The sequence below is a fragment of the Sminthopsis crassicaudata genome, chromosome 2 (assembly GCF_048593235.1).
Source record: "Sminthopsis crassicaudata isolate SCR6 chromosome 2, ASM4859323v1, whole genome shotgun sequence".
Classification (NCBI taxonomy): Eukaryota; Metazoa; Chordata; class Mammalia; order Dasyuromorphia; family Dasyuridae; genus Sminthopsis; species Sminthopsis crassicaudata.
The window spans coordinates 112593064-112611253 of record NC_133618.1 but is presented as its reverse complement, the minus strand read 5'-3'; the positions used below and the strand labels follow the sequence as shown (position 1 = coordinate 112611253).

Genomic DNA, 18190 nt, shown 5'->3' with positions numbered 1-18190 from the left:
GCAAATTTAACACCAAAAATGAAATGAATAGAATTGGCATCAATACTAATTATAACAAATTCCCAAAGAATTTTATCTAAGAGACACAATAAGCATACCAACTAAGTCTTGAAACTGCCTCCACCAGCAAACTTTTTTTTTTTTTTTTTTTTCCTGACAAGCAGAGAGATATTGAAATCAAGGGCAATAATTGTTTGGTATATAAACTGATTTTTCTGTTTTGGGTAATTAATGTTATATTTTCTACTTCATAGTCTGCTTTACAAATAAAGATACAATAGGCTTATTTCATATTAATACTCTACCTAAATTTTTGTCCAAATAAATAATATTTATTTATTTATAACCTAACAATACATTCAGGCTAAGAGGAAATCAAAGAAATTACTGCATATAGAAGAAAATCACTAATCATGAGTGAAGTTCAAAGTAAACATTTGAGAATTAAGGTGAGAGTGACTGCAAATGCCTTTATACTTAGGTCTAAGCCAAGTGTCTGCCTATAGGGATATCTGCCTACAGGGATACTTGAAAATAAACTCATTTAAGAGCCCTAAGAGAAGACAGCATAATATATTCAATCCTCAGTTCTAGTCCTAAGAAGCAACCTAGGGGAAGGGCAAAACAAACAAACCAACCCCCCCCAAAAAAAAACCACAACAAAACCCAAAACAAAACAAACAACAAACCCACAAAGAACACTAAGAATTCTTAGAAAAATGAGTAAGAAATACAGGGGCTACAAAGTCATTTGAATGTTCTTTTTCTCCATCTGAAGTATTCACTGTGTGATTCCCAACATATTATGAATATTTAAGGGTTAAGCTCAAAAAACAAGCAAAGTTAGAAGGAACAGAAAAGGAAAAAAGCATTTATTTAGCACAGGTGTGACACCCTCAAGGGGATAGGACTGGGAAGATATATTATTAAAGGGCACTACAATCCATGTTTATGGTGACAATGAAAATCTAGATTAGGATATCATGTTCCACAGCTGGAAAGAGATGAGTAATAAGAGGAAATGAGCACTGCAGGAAGTCAAGTTACTTTTCCAGGTCTGAGATAGCTTTGCTGTTCTGAGTTTGGAGAAGCCTGAGTTAGGTAGAGTTTAAAGGGGATTAATGTAAGTGATTAATAAGAGCTGACAAATTGGTGAGGGTCCTTGAGGGCAAGCTGAATTAATGGAGAAGTGCAAAGCAAATGTGAGCAGTCTAGTACACATTATAAGTAATAATATAATACACAGAAGAATCAGGATAAAAGATGTCATCAGAAAAATGGATGACAAATGGATGCTAAAAAAAATGGGCCGTTTAGTAAGAACAAAAGTGGCTTTTAAAACAACAAGCCTTGCATGTTACAATAGCATCTACACAATGTCAAAAGAATGTGAGGAAGACAATAGCTTGAACCCATAAAACTCAAAGCATTGACCCCTTGTGATAGAGGTATGGGAGGGCAGAGATCAGAGGTGCATTGTACAAAAAGGAATGGATGGGTTTCAATGTGTATCTTTCAAAATTGCCACCATGTGAATGAATTCCAGATTCATTAGACTAATGGGATATTTGATTTTTTTTAAAGTTCATGTTAACTGTTATATTACACTTTGATGAATACTGAACTTGTGATATTTTTAAGAGCAAATATGAAGTGAATAAAAATTCATCTATAGATAATCCCTTATTATGAGATTAATTTCAATTTTCAAACAGAAACAATACTGCAATAAGTGACAATGCTGAAAGACCAACCCTCAAAAGTCTGTTTAATACATGGTGTATTATAGTCCAATATAAAGACTAGATTAGGCTGTAGTCAAAGTTTCTTCTAACTCTAAATCTTTGATCAGATAATCCTATCAACAGAGCCAAATAAATACCCTCAACTGCCACCCGTAACATTACCATTGGGGAAAAATGCATTTAGAGTTTTAAATAGAAATGCTATATCTTTTCTTTTAGCAACATAAGGAAGTGTGGGGGTGGGGAGGTATTTTTGGACATCACTAATTTGATAAATCTGTATATATGCATGTAAGGTGTATATCCTATAAAATAGCAAGTCCCTTTGCATATCTTTTTATCTTTAGTAAGAAAAGTATTCTCTTAGGTCAATCACTATCCCAAGTAATATGTTTCAGGTATCAAAAGACAACTGTTTCATATAGGAAGAGGCAAAGTTTGTGGGGTAGGTGGCCTTCAAATTGCTTTCTCCGTCCATTCTTATATTCCTAATGTAAAAAATTGTTCCAAAATAAGAAACTACTTAATAGCCAGTGGTAATTTTAAAGTGACTTATACTTACTCATCCAACTCTTCCTCTTCAGTTTTGGAAATATTAGCATAAAGGTATTTGCTCATATCCACAGGTCTTAAATTTTTCCTTTTTGTAGGTTGAGGAGGAGAATCTCTTATAGTTACAAATGTTTCAGGTTCAGGGTCTGGCTCATCAAATGGATTCAAGTACTGTGGACCCTGTACTTCTTTAAAAGGATTGTAGCTATCATTATAAAAAGATTCTTCTGATTTTTTAGATAAAGTTGTTTCAGTAGCTGGTTCTATAAAAACAATTACAAGAGAGAGAAAAAGATATCAAACAAAATTAACATTTTCCTATCTATTCAGGATTTTTATAGTTATATAAAGATTTAGAACAAGATTCTTACATTAAAAATGATGGAAGGAACAACATAGTAAGTGTTGATGAAATGAAAATATAATTTTAGAGGGATTGACTAATTCTACTGATTTCATATTTAATGTTTTAAAAAACAAACACAACATGACAGGTTTGGGGGCTATAATGGAACATCTTACAAATCACCTAGTCCCATTAATTTTACATAGGAAGCTGAGGCAGTATTTGAGCCTAGATTCTATTACTACAACAATAGATAGTTATTTCATACTTAAAGACAGATTATTAGCTCCTTTTAATTCCTATTAATAAAAATATTTGTTATTTAAAATTTTTTAAAGCATGACAAATTAAGCAATTTTTCCAATAAATATACATTCCAGTTATTCTTAGGTAAGAAAGTCACTATGTCATTCAATTCAAATGTGTAAAAGGAATTATAACTGCAGTATATTGATAAAGTTGAATTAACCATTTTGAATTACATATTTGTAAAGAAATTTAAAGAATTATTTTAATGTCTATATTACTATTTAAAAGTAGGACTTGAAATAATGGAGGAAAACATAAAATTAATCAATTTAAAACTTTATCTAAAACATAAGTAATTTTTTGGTAGGAGTTTTCAAATAGAATATAATTTTATAATATTGTAACAATTGAAATTCAAGCAGATAAACTAATCTTTTTTTTTTTTTATAGTAAGTTTTCACTTTTATCTTGGGAGAATTTGTTCTGTTTCACCATTACGAGAATTTCTCATAATATCTCCCTCTCCCAAAGGTCCATGTAATATAATTTTTTAAAAGAAAAAACCAAAAACAATAGAAGTGATAATTTCATCAAAACTATCTGAAACCATATATTATTCCACACCAATGGGAGTCAGATAGGAATATTTTCTCATATATCTTCTTTGGGCAATATTCGTTTTCTGTAGCTTTGCAACAGTTACTCTTTATTGTTATTTCCATTCATATTGTTGTATAAATTGTATATGTTGTTGTCTTGACACTGTTTATCATGTATAGAATGCCATGCTTCTCTGAATTCATATTTGACATATTGACACTTTCAATGAAGTGATATCCTGTTACATTTACCCATTCCCAAACTGATGGATATTTACTTTGTTTCCAATCTTTTGCTATTACAAAGAGGTACTTTTAAATATTTAGTGTATGAGGCCATTCTTTTCATCAGTGATTTCCTTGGAATATAGACCCAGCAATGGGATCTTTGGGTCAAAAGATATGGACATTTCAGTCAAATTATTTGCATAATAACAAATTCCTTTTCAAAATGGTTACACTGGTTTAAAATTCCACTAACAATTTGTTAGTGAATCTATCTCCCTATTTTCCCTCTCATATTAACTATTCCAATTTTTCGGCATTTGCCAATTCATAGGATGCAGTATTCTTCTGTTTCTTCTTACTAATGCCTGGATCATTACTTCACGTGGTTGTTTTCTATTTTCTTCTGAGAACTGTTTGTTTAATCCTTTAACTAGGAGTTTTCATCTTTATATATAAAACAGTGCTCTTTCTCCTTATCTTCTTTTCATAATTTCTTTTAGTATTTTATATATTTTTGTTTTTCCAAATGAATATTATTTGATAAAATTCTAAAAAGTATCTCACTGACAATTCAACTGATATACCATTAAAATATAAATTAACTTTGGTAATATTGTTATAATATTCACCAAGCTATTTAAATTGTTAATGAGAACCTTATAATTGAATCTATAGAAGTCTTCTGTATGTTTAGTACACTTAAAGAATCCCAGAGTCTTTTAAGCATTTTGTAGTCATTTGGAAAGAAATTTCTTTTTTTACTGAAAAATAAGGTTGGATTTTGTTTTTATTAATTAGAAATAAATACAGTTAACTTTTGGGGATTTTACAGCTTGTAACTTTACTGAAGCTAATATCTTGATTAGTATATATTTGATTTTCCAAGTACAATCATATCATTGGGAAATAAGGATTGTTTGTCTCTTCTTTGCCCATCTTTGGCTTTTTCATTTTTTATAATGTAAATTCAATTCAATTGAGTCTGCTAAGGGACTCAGTAGACAGAACATTCATAGTGGAGTCAAGAAGACCTGAATTCAAACCCAGCCTCAGACTTACAGTAGTTTTGTGTTACTTTCCCACTGTCTGACTCAGTTTCCTCAACTATGAAATGGAGATAATATTAGCTCCTTTACAAAATTGTTGTGAGGAACAAATAAGGTAAAATTTGTAAAAAGTTTAGCATGGTACCTGGCATATAACAGATAATAAATATTTGTTTTCTTCCTTAATTTTCTCGTTTTCTATTGTATTATTATATGTTTTCAAGGATATAATTTTCTCCTAAGGACTGCTTTAGCTCTCTTCTTAGAAATTATAACATATTCATCATTATTATTCTCTCACTTAATTACTGTTTCTATGATTTCTTTTTTGATTGACTAATTATTTAGGACAGTGGTCCTCAAACTTTTTAATTAGGGGGCCAGTTCACTATCCCTCAAATTGTTGGAGCACCGGACTATAGTAAAAACAAAAGCTCACACTCTGTCTCCGCTCCTCAGCCCATTTGCCATAACCCAGCAGGGCCACATAAACATCCTCAGTGGGCCTAATGTGGCCCCGGGCCGTAGTTTGAGAACCCCTGATTTTGTATTTCACTGTTGTCTCCTTTGGAGTTTGTATTGTTTGTGAACTTTGAACAAACTATTTGTATCATTAAGATTTATAAATGATAATTTGCCATTTATGCTTTTAATATTTATTTAATAATATAGAATTTTACATGCTAACATGAAGCATACAAGTTTAACAATATTATTGGTTTGCTATCTATGATAAGATGGTTTTAAACTACATTTTAAAATATAATTTCCTTGTCTATATTTTTTAGTTGTGCATATTTGTTTTCACTGTCTGATAGCATAATTATTAGTTCCACTTTTTAAAGATTCATTTGATGCCTAATGAGTTTTGTTCAAATTCTTCAATTTTATCCTGTGTATGTCTTTTTAAAAGTGTATTTCCAATAAAGAATAGAATGGGGAACTTAAAAAAAAATTAGTTGTTCATATCTCATCCAGAATAGAACTGCAGGAATAATTCACGAATCTATTCTCACTTATGGGCATGACTGTTTCCTCCTAAGGTGGGACAGGTTATCCCCAGTAAGGAAGCCTAGTGGGCCTCTAGTTTCTAGGTTCTTAGCAAGACTAAGTGAGGATATCCAATGGGTTTAATCCAGTGCAACTCTGAATTTTCATGATTTCCACCAACTTCTGTCTCCAAGCTAAATTGCAATTAGACATGAGTCATCACACCTGGTGGTTTTGATTCTTTATTCAATGCATTATTCTTGATTTACTGAACTGTTTAAATCACATTTAATATATATACTTTTCTCCATTTGTATCTAAGGTTGTTCTCCCTCCTCCTTGTTTCCAGATTAGGAGTTGCAGTAGTTCTTCTTGTTCCTCTTCCTCTATAAAGCCAGTACTTTCTCTTTTGGTTACTTCTGCTTAATCTATTTTTAAAGTTACCTTCATTCCTACAGGCTCACTTTCTCTGGATCTTATCCCTACTCATCCCCTATTTGTTACTCTTTACCCAGCTTAGGAGTTTTACTTATGAATTTTTTTTCTTTTTCTTTTTTTTCCTTTTAGATCATTATTTAGTTCTTCTCCTTTTCTTCAGTTAAGTGGTCAAGTTAAATCTGACTCCTCCCCATCAATTTCTTTTGGTAGTCTTTTCTTTTTTCTATTTTTTTTCCAAAACAAATTTCATTCCCTTATTATCTTCTTCTTCAACTTTCTTCCCTTTTTATTTTAGATTTTTATCCTTTGATCCATAGTTCTTAAACTTATTTCTTCTCTGCCTTTATGTTTTTCATGGAATGAAAGTTTTCAAAGCAACTATTTTGAGTTTCCTCTTCTATTGTTTCTATTGCCTTGCAATTTTTTTTTAATATCAGTTACTTATAGGAATTCTGATTCCCCTTTTCCCAAAGCATCTACCCATGAAAGGATAGCATTCTCTTTAAGCACTAAAATTCCTGCAGACCATGCCCACTATATCTATCTATCTATCTGTCTGTCTGTCTGTCTGTCTGTCTGTCTGTCTGTCTATCTATCTATCTATCTACCTCTCATTATAGACTATTTCTCTATCCTTTTCCATAGGAGTGTTATGGACCCCTTCATGTGACTAAATTGAGAATTCCCCTTCTTGTTCACTATTTTAATCCCTCTCTTTGCAATCTCACCTAGTTTCTTGTAACTCTTCTTCTTACTGAGAGAAGGAAGCATTTATTTTTCCTTCATCGTTTAACTCTGACTCAATCAAGATATATTACATATTTCCTTCAGTGTTCTTTCTCCCCTTTTATGTGCCTTTTCATTTGTAGCTTAATCACATGCCATAAATTCGGCTCTTATAATTCTTATTTCTCTTTTGAATCATTCAGCAATATCTCCTGTGGTTCTACGATCCCTTGGGAATCCATAAGGTGCTATGCCTTTTCAAGAGTTAATTCATTTTCTTTGTCTCACAATATTTATTCAGGGATGTTTGGACTTATTTAGATGTCCTGGAGGTTATCTTCCCTGTTGACTTTTCTGCTTTGCTAACGGTTTTTAAACTGAGCTTTCTTTGTTCTAAGATCTTTGGTAATTTTAGTATTTTCCTCCTCCTCATTTCCCTTATTGCTTACTTTCTGACTCCTTTCCCCTTTAGTGGTGAATCCCTAGAGGAATAAAACTCAAAACTGTATCAGTTTTATCCCATGCTGGGAAATTCACTTTTCACTGGCCTCAGTCAATCCTTGCCTTGAGTGACTTTTACAGTAGATAGAAACAGCCCTCAAAGGATTTCAGTCCTCTTTAAGGCAAGCCTCAAATATGCACACACTACTGCTCAGCTCCAGATCCTTTAGTTTAGCAACTTTAGTAGTCACTTTAACCACTACTACAGCTTTGTGTACTATTGCCCTAGGCAAAACATGCTTCTGTTTCCTATAAAAAAATCTCTGTACTGATACAAATTGGAACTGTATAACTTATAGCCGTAGAGAGTTGTATGAGGAAATAAATAAGAGGTTCACAAAAGATCATAAAGGCAGGACGAGAAAGGAGGGGAGAGGAGAGGAGGGGAAGGAAAAAAAGAGGAGAAGGGAGGGGAGGGGAGGGAAAAGGGGAGGGAAGAGAGAACAGACAAGAACCTGTAACTGCAAGGCAAGTCCTTTAGTTGGTACTCTGTTCTGCCCTTCACTTAACAAAGTCCCAGGGGACATGAGGTAAAGGAAAAAGGGTGAAGACTAAAGAACAATAGAAGAGCAGATTAAAAAAAAAAAAAAAGAAAGAAAAAAAAGAAATGCTCCTGAAAATTATTTGAAAGTAACAGGCATTTCTGAGAATTTTTTCAAGTTACATTTATATATTTGTGTGTTCTAAAGTTTAAGATATATTGTGTGCTGGGATTTTAAAAGTTGAACTGTTTTTAAACATCATACTGGTATATTGTGAGTCAGAAAATTGATTTTGTCTTTATGTAAAAATATTTTAAAATATTTTTTCTATTTAAATTCTCCAGAATTTGATTGTGAGCTTTAAAAAAGAATATTATAAAGTTAGTTAGCATTGCAAAGAATTATAAACTATAGCATAAGTTTAAGAAAAAATATAGTTTTTTTTCTTTTTTTAAACACAAGGGAAAGACGTAGTCCTTATTCTTGTAGACACATTCATCATATTTTCCTTTAATCACAATAACATACAATGGCAATAACTATATTGATATAAAATACAAATGTCTAATCTTTGATTTAGATTGCCAAAAATAAATTCTTTGTGATATATGTCATGAAAAACAAACAGAAAATTGACAAAGCTAGTCAAGGGAAATAAGATTTTATTTGTATATTTGTAAAGAAAATAGCAAAAATTGATCCAATTATAATCATCACACTTAAGAAAACCTAAAGTGAGAAAGTATTTGAAACTATAAAGCAAGATTGGACAATGATATGAGTAACAAAAGAGGGTTTAAAGTAAGATTATTTCATACAAAAGATTACAAACATATCTAATAAGTTTTTTAAAGAGCCACTGAAGCACAAAATGTCAGTGAGTAGACAAGAAGACTTTGTTAAACAAAGTGGAAAGGGCAGATTAAAAGAAAAGAAAGAAAATTCATAACTATGAAAAGAAATTAAGTTAACAATATTTTGGTAGCTTTTTCTTCTTGTATAGTACTATTATTTAGGGATAGGTTTTAATTAGAAAAGCAATATACAATTTTTAAAATGAGCATAATGGATAACTATTAATAAAAATAGAAAATAGCCATGTCTCAAAGAGAGAAATATCTTTCACAAAAAAGATAATAGTGATGACTATATTTCTTCCTCATCTTACAAATCAGATTAATAATCTGGAATTATGATATTAGCTTCCTAAATGGATACAAAGAAATATAAGGTTATAATTATGATTTTTTTCTTTCTATGCTGGTTCATGGTTATTCTATTTTAGGAAATCATAGAGTTAATACAGGTAAGTGATGTCTTGGAATAAGGAATTCAAATATCATTTCAAAACACTTAGGTAAACTACTCTTATCCTTATGTGACTAAGATTATTTTAGTACCAGTGTGGAGGAAGTCATTTACAGGTCTAGAATTTTAATCTTTACATTTGTGAATTGAAGGAAATGTAATTAGTTGAATTTTAGGTTCCCTTCTAGACCTAAATATGACGATACAATAATCTAATAGGTTAAGTGGAAACCTGGTCTAAAACAAGGGTTCCTAATGTTTTTCATGTGGTAGAATCCTTTAAAAATCTGGTGAAATTTATGGGTCCCCTTATCAGAATAGTGTTTTTAAATAAATGAAATATGGAGAATTGCAGAGGAAACTAAAGGTTAGTAAACATAAAAATGTAATTGTTTTTCCTATTCAGTTCTCCCTGAACTCTGTTCATGCAAATAAAGAACTCTTATTCTAACATAACATGTATTGATAAGAATTAAAGGGAACTAGTCTCCTTTCTTTGATCATTAGCTGGATGACAATAAGTTATTTAATGTCACAGGACCTCAATTTCCTAAAATGTAGAATGAGATGATCAAACTATACAATCTCTTATTAGGATCATCTTTGTGAGGGGAAAAAAAATGAGAACAAGGTTAGGAATCAATAAGATCAATTCAAGTTTTTATTATATTATTACCATTTTAGTATTGTTTGTAACAATAATAGCTATTATGTAATGTTTAAAATTTTTTAAAAGTCCACATATATTATTTTCTTAGATTCTTGAAACAAAGTAGGTACTATTATTTTCTCTACTAATTTAGGGACAGAGATTGAGAAGAGTTAAGTGACCTGCCAATGTTTTCACATTAATGAGAATCTGAGGATGGATTTGAATTTGAGGTAATTACTCCTCAAGAATCTTCTAGTTCTATGTTATGGAGAGTATACAAAATACATATCTTATAAATATAATTTATCTTACACTAATTTACATCTATTAGTTTGGAATTTATGCCAATCCAGACAAAAGCTATGTGAAAATCTACTTATCTAGTATGTATTTGATAAGGGTTTGTTACACAAATTAACAATGTAAACAAGAATAGTATAGGGAAAGTTGAAATTACTGAATCACATATCATTTAAAATTTTTTAGGAATTGTAGAAGCTACTTACAAATAGCTCACATGAAAAGCAAAAGGTTTTCTTCTCTATCTTTTGCAGTAATACATCTCAGAATCGCTATTAATTGACCAATATTTTATCATAAAACCAGCAGTGAAAGTATAACATAAAATGTTCTGTGATTCATACTTTACATTATTTCTAAAGCCCTTTCTTCCCTAACTACTCTATTTAATTACAAAGTCCTATTATTAAACTTTTATTGACTTTTGGAGATAAAAAAGGTAGGGAAAAGAAAGAGGGAAAGAAAGAAATGAATGAGATATTATTTTAAAAGAATGATTCCTCAATCTGCAACAGTTTTTCCCATTGCAGGTTTCTAACATCAACTATGATATCCTTTTAAAGTCCCTGAGGGCTCAAAAAGAAATAAAAGGTACTTATAGTGAGTAATAATTTCTCTATTTACTTTAGTATAACTTTTATCATGAATATGAGGGATTTACTAAACCAGAAGTAAAATATAACTAAAATTTAGTGTCTAATCATATTGAAATTTTAAAAAGAGAAATTATACAAAATTGCTGTGCTATTGTGATTACTTTCTTCATTACACTATACAATGCTATGATCCTAGAAACTTATCTGTGATTTAATACAAATATATATATATATATATATATATATATATATATATATATATATATATATATATATATATATATATATATACATAAATAAAATTAAAAAAAAAAAACTTAGTACCTTCTGAATCAGGATCTCCAAATGGGTTTAATTCAGATACATCAGGATCACCAAATGGATTTGAACTCAAAGTGGTAAAATCTTGTTCTACTTCATCCAAAAAATTAAGTTTGTTGATAAGTTCTGAAAATAAATTTGAGGATGTCACTAAGGCATGGTTTTGTAAATATGGTCACAATAAACATTTTAAATTCTAAAAATTCACATCAACAGTCCCTGGAAACAATAAGATATGTATGGTGTTTTACTAATGGCAGAAATAATTCATGTATTTTGTAGCACACCAACATTTCCATGTTAAAGAAATTAAATGAATAGTATACATTTTCTTTGGTTATTTCAATTCTGGCTCTACTCTAGTCTCTGTGTGTGAGATAGAGGCATTTTACTTCTCTGGATTTATTTCCTCAACTATAAGATAAGAAGGTTATACTAATTTATCTCTAAGGTCCTTTCTAGTTTTAATTCCAATCTAAGTAGGCCCAATAAATAAATACTGAAATAGTTTAAAAACAATTAATAAATCCCTTCCTTACAAAACATATGTTACCAATAATATGTACACATAATTCAATAACATTTTAAGTTAAATAAATGGCCAAGCATGAATAATTTAATAAAATATTTTAAAATAATTATCTACTAGGATCCTGTTATGAGACTATCCCCAAGATAATGGATTATTATGTTGTTTCCTGTTGGTGCACTACAAATTACTAAACAGAACATTCAAGGAAAAAGCACAAAGACAAAACTGACAGCTGAACATAAGCATAAGTCAAGAAGTAGCAGATCACGATAAATACAAGCAATCAGAAACAGAAAGAAAGGGGGTAAGCTCATAGACCTTCAGAAGAACTGGCTGATTTAGCTGAAGGCATATTTGCTTGCTTTATGCAGTCATCTTGATCTTCATCTAAGCTGCTCAGAGCATTCAACTGGTTTACAATTTCTGTAAACAGAAGCCAGTCAAGACAAATGTAAGGTAAGGTCATTTAAATGAAAAGCAGTAGAAGCATGCTGTTATTTAAAAAAAGAGAGAGAAAAAGGGAAAAGATAATTTGTTAATCAAGAGAATCCATTTAATGTGTGTTATTTCTGTGATCTATTCATATACTTATGAATTAGAATATTATGCTGTTCTAGATTTTGAAAAAAGAAGAAGCACAATAAGGTTAAACCACTAGGGGAACATAAAGACTGAGCAGAACATCAAACAAAGACAATCATCCAGATTAAAACTGGCTCCCAGAATGAATCACTATATTCTGTGTATGTGAATGAAATTTAAATTTTATATAAAACTTCACATAGAATAGAATATTATTCTGAATTTAAACCAAATATTTTAAGGACATTCATAAGTCAATTATGTAAATTAGCTAGGTTGATACATCTGGATTTTTAAAAAAATCAAGATTAAAACAAGATAACCAGAGAAACAGTTTATATTCCAGTTTTCCTTGACGTTTCAAGGAAATTTCTATAAAAAAACAAAAACAAAACAATGTACTGCTTAAGGGACATCATCTCTAAGCTTCTTGACACAACATTTTTTTTTTAAGTTGGAGGTACATGGGCAGAATCCCTTTACATGTAGATAGAATAAATTCGAGGGGCAAAATAGAATTTTTCACAAGGTATATCCCCTGAGTTTTTAAGGTTACTTACAAGGTTGTCCTACAAACTTAAAAGATTAGCCTATTTGGTTATAAATTAAGCACCATTTAAAGGAATATTAACTGTGATAGGCCACCAAGTTCCAGAGCTGTTTATTTTACAATCTAGGAGTAATTTAGGCACTGAGAAAATTATGCAATAGTATGACCATTAAAATGGAAAAAAGTCACTAATAAATCTTTCAACAGTAATATTAATAACTAACATTTATATAGCACTTACTTTATGACAGGCACTGTGCTAAGTGCTTTACAATTATTATTTCATTTGATCCTCACAACTACCCTGTGAGATAGGTGTTACTATTTTCCCTATTTTATAAATAAGGAAACTGAGGCAAATAGAAGTTAAACAACTTGCTCAGGGTCATATGCAATTATTTAAAATAATTGAATATTAACCTACAGTTTGTTTATATAAATAAATAAATGAGATACAAATTTATCAAATATATTATTATAATGGAAATATGTGTCTGTGGAAAAGGATTTCATAAATCATTACTATAAAATAAAGTATTTTATGAGTTAAGGTAAGATATGAAGAAGTGGAATACCCCACATCTCCTGGACATGGTGGCTTACTTCTAAAGTCCCTGTGACTGGGGATGCTGAATTTTAGAGGATCTTTTGATTTTAGGAATTCTAAGTTACAATGGGCTAAACCAAATTAGGTATCCATACAAAGTATAGCATGAAAAGAGAATGAGGAAAAGGAGGGGAGTGAGAAATCTAATAAATAGACCAAGGTATGAAATAACTCTTCCAATGTCAGTCTTAAGACCAAAGACAAAACAGAAGAAACATAAGACAGAATCATGAACTCTTAGCCTGGAAGCCAGAAAGTAGCAGAAGGTTTTAGGGGAGAGCTGGCATGGAAGAAGGGATAAGCTTTCAAACTGGAAGAAAAAGTTAATTCTGAAAGCTAACTGAAAAACAATGATTGAAACAGAGGTTTTGGGATAAATAAGACAAATAATTAAAACCACATAGCTTCACCAAATTAGGCTGAGATATTAACTTCTAATAGAAGAAAGAATATTTATTTAAGAGAACATGCCAAACATTTCTACCTATGATTAGGAATTGCTTCAAGATTCCTAGGTGAGTCAAAAAGATGTGTCATAAGCAAAAAAGATCTTGAGATGGACAATCCATGTAATATTTTTTGGCTCTCCCTTTGTACCAAAGAAGCCTTAATTATTATAGTTTTAAATAATATGATATGTTGATACTACACAATGCTATGCATGTATTTTATTAGTTTCAAAGTTTCTAAACTTTTTCTATGTCATCTGATGCCTTTACTATCATCTGAGGCTTCCTCAAATTCCCCCCAAAATTCCATTTAATTTCCTATGTGGAGTATTGACATATTTAAACCATCAAAATTGTGATGGGGAAAGTCACAATGTAGATGGGATAACTGTACAATGAATACGATGATGTATTGTATGAATGAATGAAAGAATGAAAATAACAAAAAACTCTAAAATTCCATACTGTGCAATAATGATTAACCTTGACCCTGAACAAGAGATATGAAAATTGTAAAGGAGAGGGACTCTGAATATGGGGCACTTGGCATAATGTCCAATCTAGTTGATGTTAGTTAATTTAGTTGATTTGTTTGTTATTTTTTATGTTATTTGTTATAAGGGTCAATTTTTTTAGGAGGGAAAGAAATATGAATGCAGGCTCCTGTTTGAAATTTTTTTTTTTTTTGGTATATCCACAATCTAGGTGTTTAATAAAATGCTTGTTGAATTGTTGAACTAAATTAGACATAAGATCCTGAAGAAGGTCCACAAACTGAGAAGCTCATAGATTTTGTCAGTTAACCAACAAACATTTATTAAGTGGTTATTGTGTGTTAGGCACTGTGCTAAATGTTGGGGACACAAATACAAAGAGAAAGAACAAAACTTGTGCTTATCTTCTAATGGGGGAAGACGATTCATGAAAGGAAGCTAAAATGGAGATGGGAGGAGAGAGGAAATGAAAGTATCTGCAGAGGGAATATGGTAGAAAAAGTCTGAAGTATAGCCTGGAGAAGAATGAAAAACTTCTGGCTTCAAAAGAAGAGGCCACAGGGGCAGAAAGTTACTTTCAGTGTGTGAATTCTGGAGGTGGAATGAGCTTACAGAGTAAGGAAGTGCCTGAGTCATGGAGGACAGAGTCCAAAATGCAGCCTGGACAAGATTACTTTTTCACTGATAGCTATGTGAATGTAGTTATGCATGAAACTATATTGTGAGAAGGGTTAGTGAGAAAAGGGTCTAGCTTTCTCTTCAATTCACAATTCAATCCAATTCACAGAGCTAACCAAAATGACATTCCTAAAACACAGGCATTGTTGTTCTTTACCTCCAGAGGCTCCCTATTATTGGATTCTCAAAAGCTATGACTCATTATATCTTAGCCTATAAAGGACTAACTCATATAGTAACATAACCAACTACATGAACCAGGCATCTTGGGAAATAGCAAGAATTAAAAGTTTTCCTACCCTCAATGTACTTGTACAATGTACTTAGAGAAACAAAATCTGTAGGACTAAAATAGTTTGTTATTTCTCAGTTATGTTTTTTTCTCAGAAATATACATAGCATTAAAGTCATATATACAGCAAAGAAAAAGAGATCATAATAAAAAGAAAAAAAATTGAAACCAACTAGCAGGAAAAGAATTTTTAGAAGAAGTTGAGAAAAAAATGGAATGCCATTTCTCCACGTTTCTTGCATAATTCACTAGCTAAAAGAAGTCCATGAAAATGCTTTTATGATCATATTTCACAAAAAGCCCTTTATTTTCTCAGTTTTGTAACAGGTTATAAAATACTATACATATATAACATACACACATATTTCTATATACTATATATAACTTGACTTTTCTCTATAAATATTTAAATATTTATAGAGAGACATTTAGATATAATCATTTAATTATTAGGTTAAACAAATTCCAAACAATTAAGTGTCTTATGAGAAGTTTTGAAGTTTAACTGATGAAACTTTAGGGGCCAACTTACATAGAGAACTCCTGAATACTGCCAAACAAGACAAATATGCAAATTAGGACAGCTCTTTATTAAATAAATAAATTCAAAACTGCAGTAAATGAACACAAACTAAGTGAGGTTGACACATACCTTTTTTGGCACCTTTTTTGTCTTGCCTTAAGGTAGATTAGTAATCATGGGTATTATATTATTACATAAAAATTCATCCACACCTTGCTACAAAAAGTAATGAATGGTTTTAGGCAAGTTTTTATATTTTTTAGAACTATATGAATAATTTATCCTAAATTATTGCAAACCTATAAAACTATACTAGCCATATGTCTTGAGAAGCCTAGATAGTATGCATAGAGGTGTCAAAGATTCTTCTTTTGACAGGCTATGATAAAACAACAACAAGAAAAAACCAACTGTCTAATAATTAGAATGATTTTCTGAGAAACCAGAATAAAAGCTCTTGGATCCATACCATTATCACTGTACCGCCATCATCCGAGGTCAAAATAAAGCAACAAACAAACAAAAAAAAACAACTTTGTGCTATGATACGACAAGGCCAACCTGTAATTTTTGCAGCCTTTTCTTCTTGGTTCACTCTGTTCTCTTCATCATCTTCATTGTCCTCTTCAAAGTCATCTAAGTTGCCAATGTCAGCCTGCTTCATACTCATCAAACTGGCCAAACTTTGCATGTCTTCATCCCTAAACCAATTATCAAAAACACAATTAATGTTATCAAATGCTAATGCTAAAGTTGTGGATAATTTCTAATAGCTTTTTAGTTGATTCTTTGAGGTTCTTTTAAGTATACCCTCATATCATCTGCAAAGAGTGATAATTTGGTTCCTTATTATCTACTCTAATTCCTTGAATCTCTTTTTCATTTCATATTGCCAAAGCTAGCATTTCTAATACAACATTAAATAGTAATGCTGATAGTGGGCAACCTTCTTTCACCCCTGATCTTACTGGGAATGGTTTCAGTTTATCCCTATTACACATGATGCTTGCTGATGGTTTTAAATGGATGCTCCTGACTATTTTAAGGAAAAATCCATTTATTCTTATATTCTCTAGTGTTTTCAATAGGAATGAGTGTTGGATTTATCAAATGCTTTTTCTGAATCTATTGAGATAATCATATGATTTTTGTTAATTTGGTTATTGATAAAGTCAATTATGCTAATAGTTTTCCTAATATTGAACCAGCCCTGCATTCCTGGTATAAATCCTACTTGGCCATGGTGTATTATCCTGAGATGATTTTTTGTAATCTCTTTGCTAATATTTTATTTAAGATTTTTGCTTCAATATTCATTAGGGAGATTGGTCTGTAATTTTCTTTCACTGTTTTTGTCCTACTTGGTTTAAGTATCAGTACTATGTCTGTGTCAAAAAAGGAATTTGATAGGAATCTTCCATTCCCTATTTTTTCAAATAGTATATAGAGTATTGGAGTTAATTGTTCTTTAAATGTTTGGTAGAATTCACATGTAAATCCATCTGGTCCTGGGGATTTTTTGTTAGGGAGTTGATTAATAGCTTGTTCTATTTCTTTTTCTGAAATAGGACTATTTAAGCAATTTACTTCCTCCTCTATTAATCTGGTTAATCCATATTTTTGTAGCTATTCCTCCATTTCACTCATATTATCAAATTTATTGGTATAAAGTTGGGTAAAGTAACTCCTAATTTTTACTTTAATTTCCTCTTCATTGGTGGAAAGTTCTCCCTTTTAATTGTTAAGACTAAGAATTTGATTTTCTTCTTTCCTTTTTCTAATCAAATTTACTAAAGCTTTATCTATTTTGTTGTTTTTTTCATAAAACCAACTTTTAGTTTTATTTATTAATTCAATAAATTGTTTTATTTTCAATTTTATTAATCTCTCCTTTTATTTTTAGAATTTCAAGTTTAGTATTTGATTAGGGGTTTTGAATGTGCTCTTTTTCTAGCTTTTTTAGTTGTAAGCCCAATTCATTGATCTTCTCTTTCTCTCTTTTATGCAAGTAATGCTACTTATTGCTAAAAACAAAAAAACAAAACAATAACAGTGCATGGACTTTTATTTATTTAAATTTGTTATGGTCAATTTTTCAGTTCTACAGGAGCATGTTAGGATTGATATTTCATAGCCATTAATTAATCTAAATGTATTCTTCTAATTCAACTTTGATTCCAGGATACTAATAAGTCTCTTGATGTATCAGACCACAACATTTTCTTTGATATCTTTATACTTGTTATGTCTTCCCTGAAGGCCACAAAAGTATTTCTATATATTGCTTTCACCCATTGATTTAACATGTTCTCCACATTCAATCTTGAAATCAAATATATTTTTAAAAATATTTGAATTTTACACTATAGACCAATTATTATTTTTATAACATTGTTGAAAGATT

The 18190-nt window shown here is 30.7% G+C and overlaps 1 protein-coding gene across 1 annotated transcript in view; it reads right to left on the bottom strand.

Moving 5' to 3' along the window:
* The window catches only part of EHBP1 (EH domain binding protein 1), a 342552-nt gene that overhangs the window by 186406 nt on the left and 137956 nt on the right, over positions 1-18190 (bottom strand). The window contains exons 7-10 of the mRNA XM_074287029.1: positions 16348-16487; positions 11930-12034; positions 11083-11205; positions 2308-2560 (exon numbers count right to left, since the gene is read on the bottom strand). Of these exons, the coding sequence (XP_074143130.1) occupies positions 2308-2560; positions 11083-11205; positions 11930-12034; positions 16348-16487 (621 nt within the window). The remainder of the gene's footprint in view (positions 1-2307; positions 2561-11082; positions 11206-11929; positions 12035-16347; positions 16488-18190) is intronic.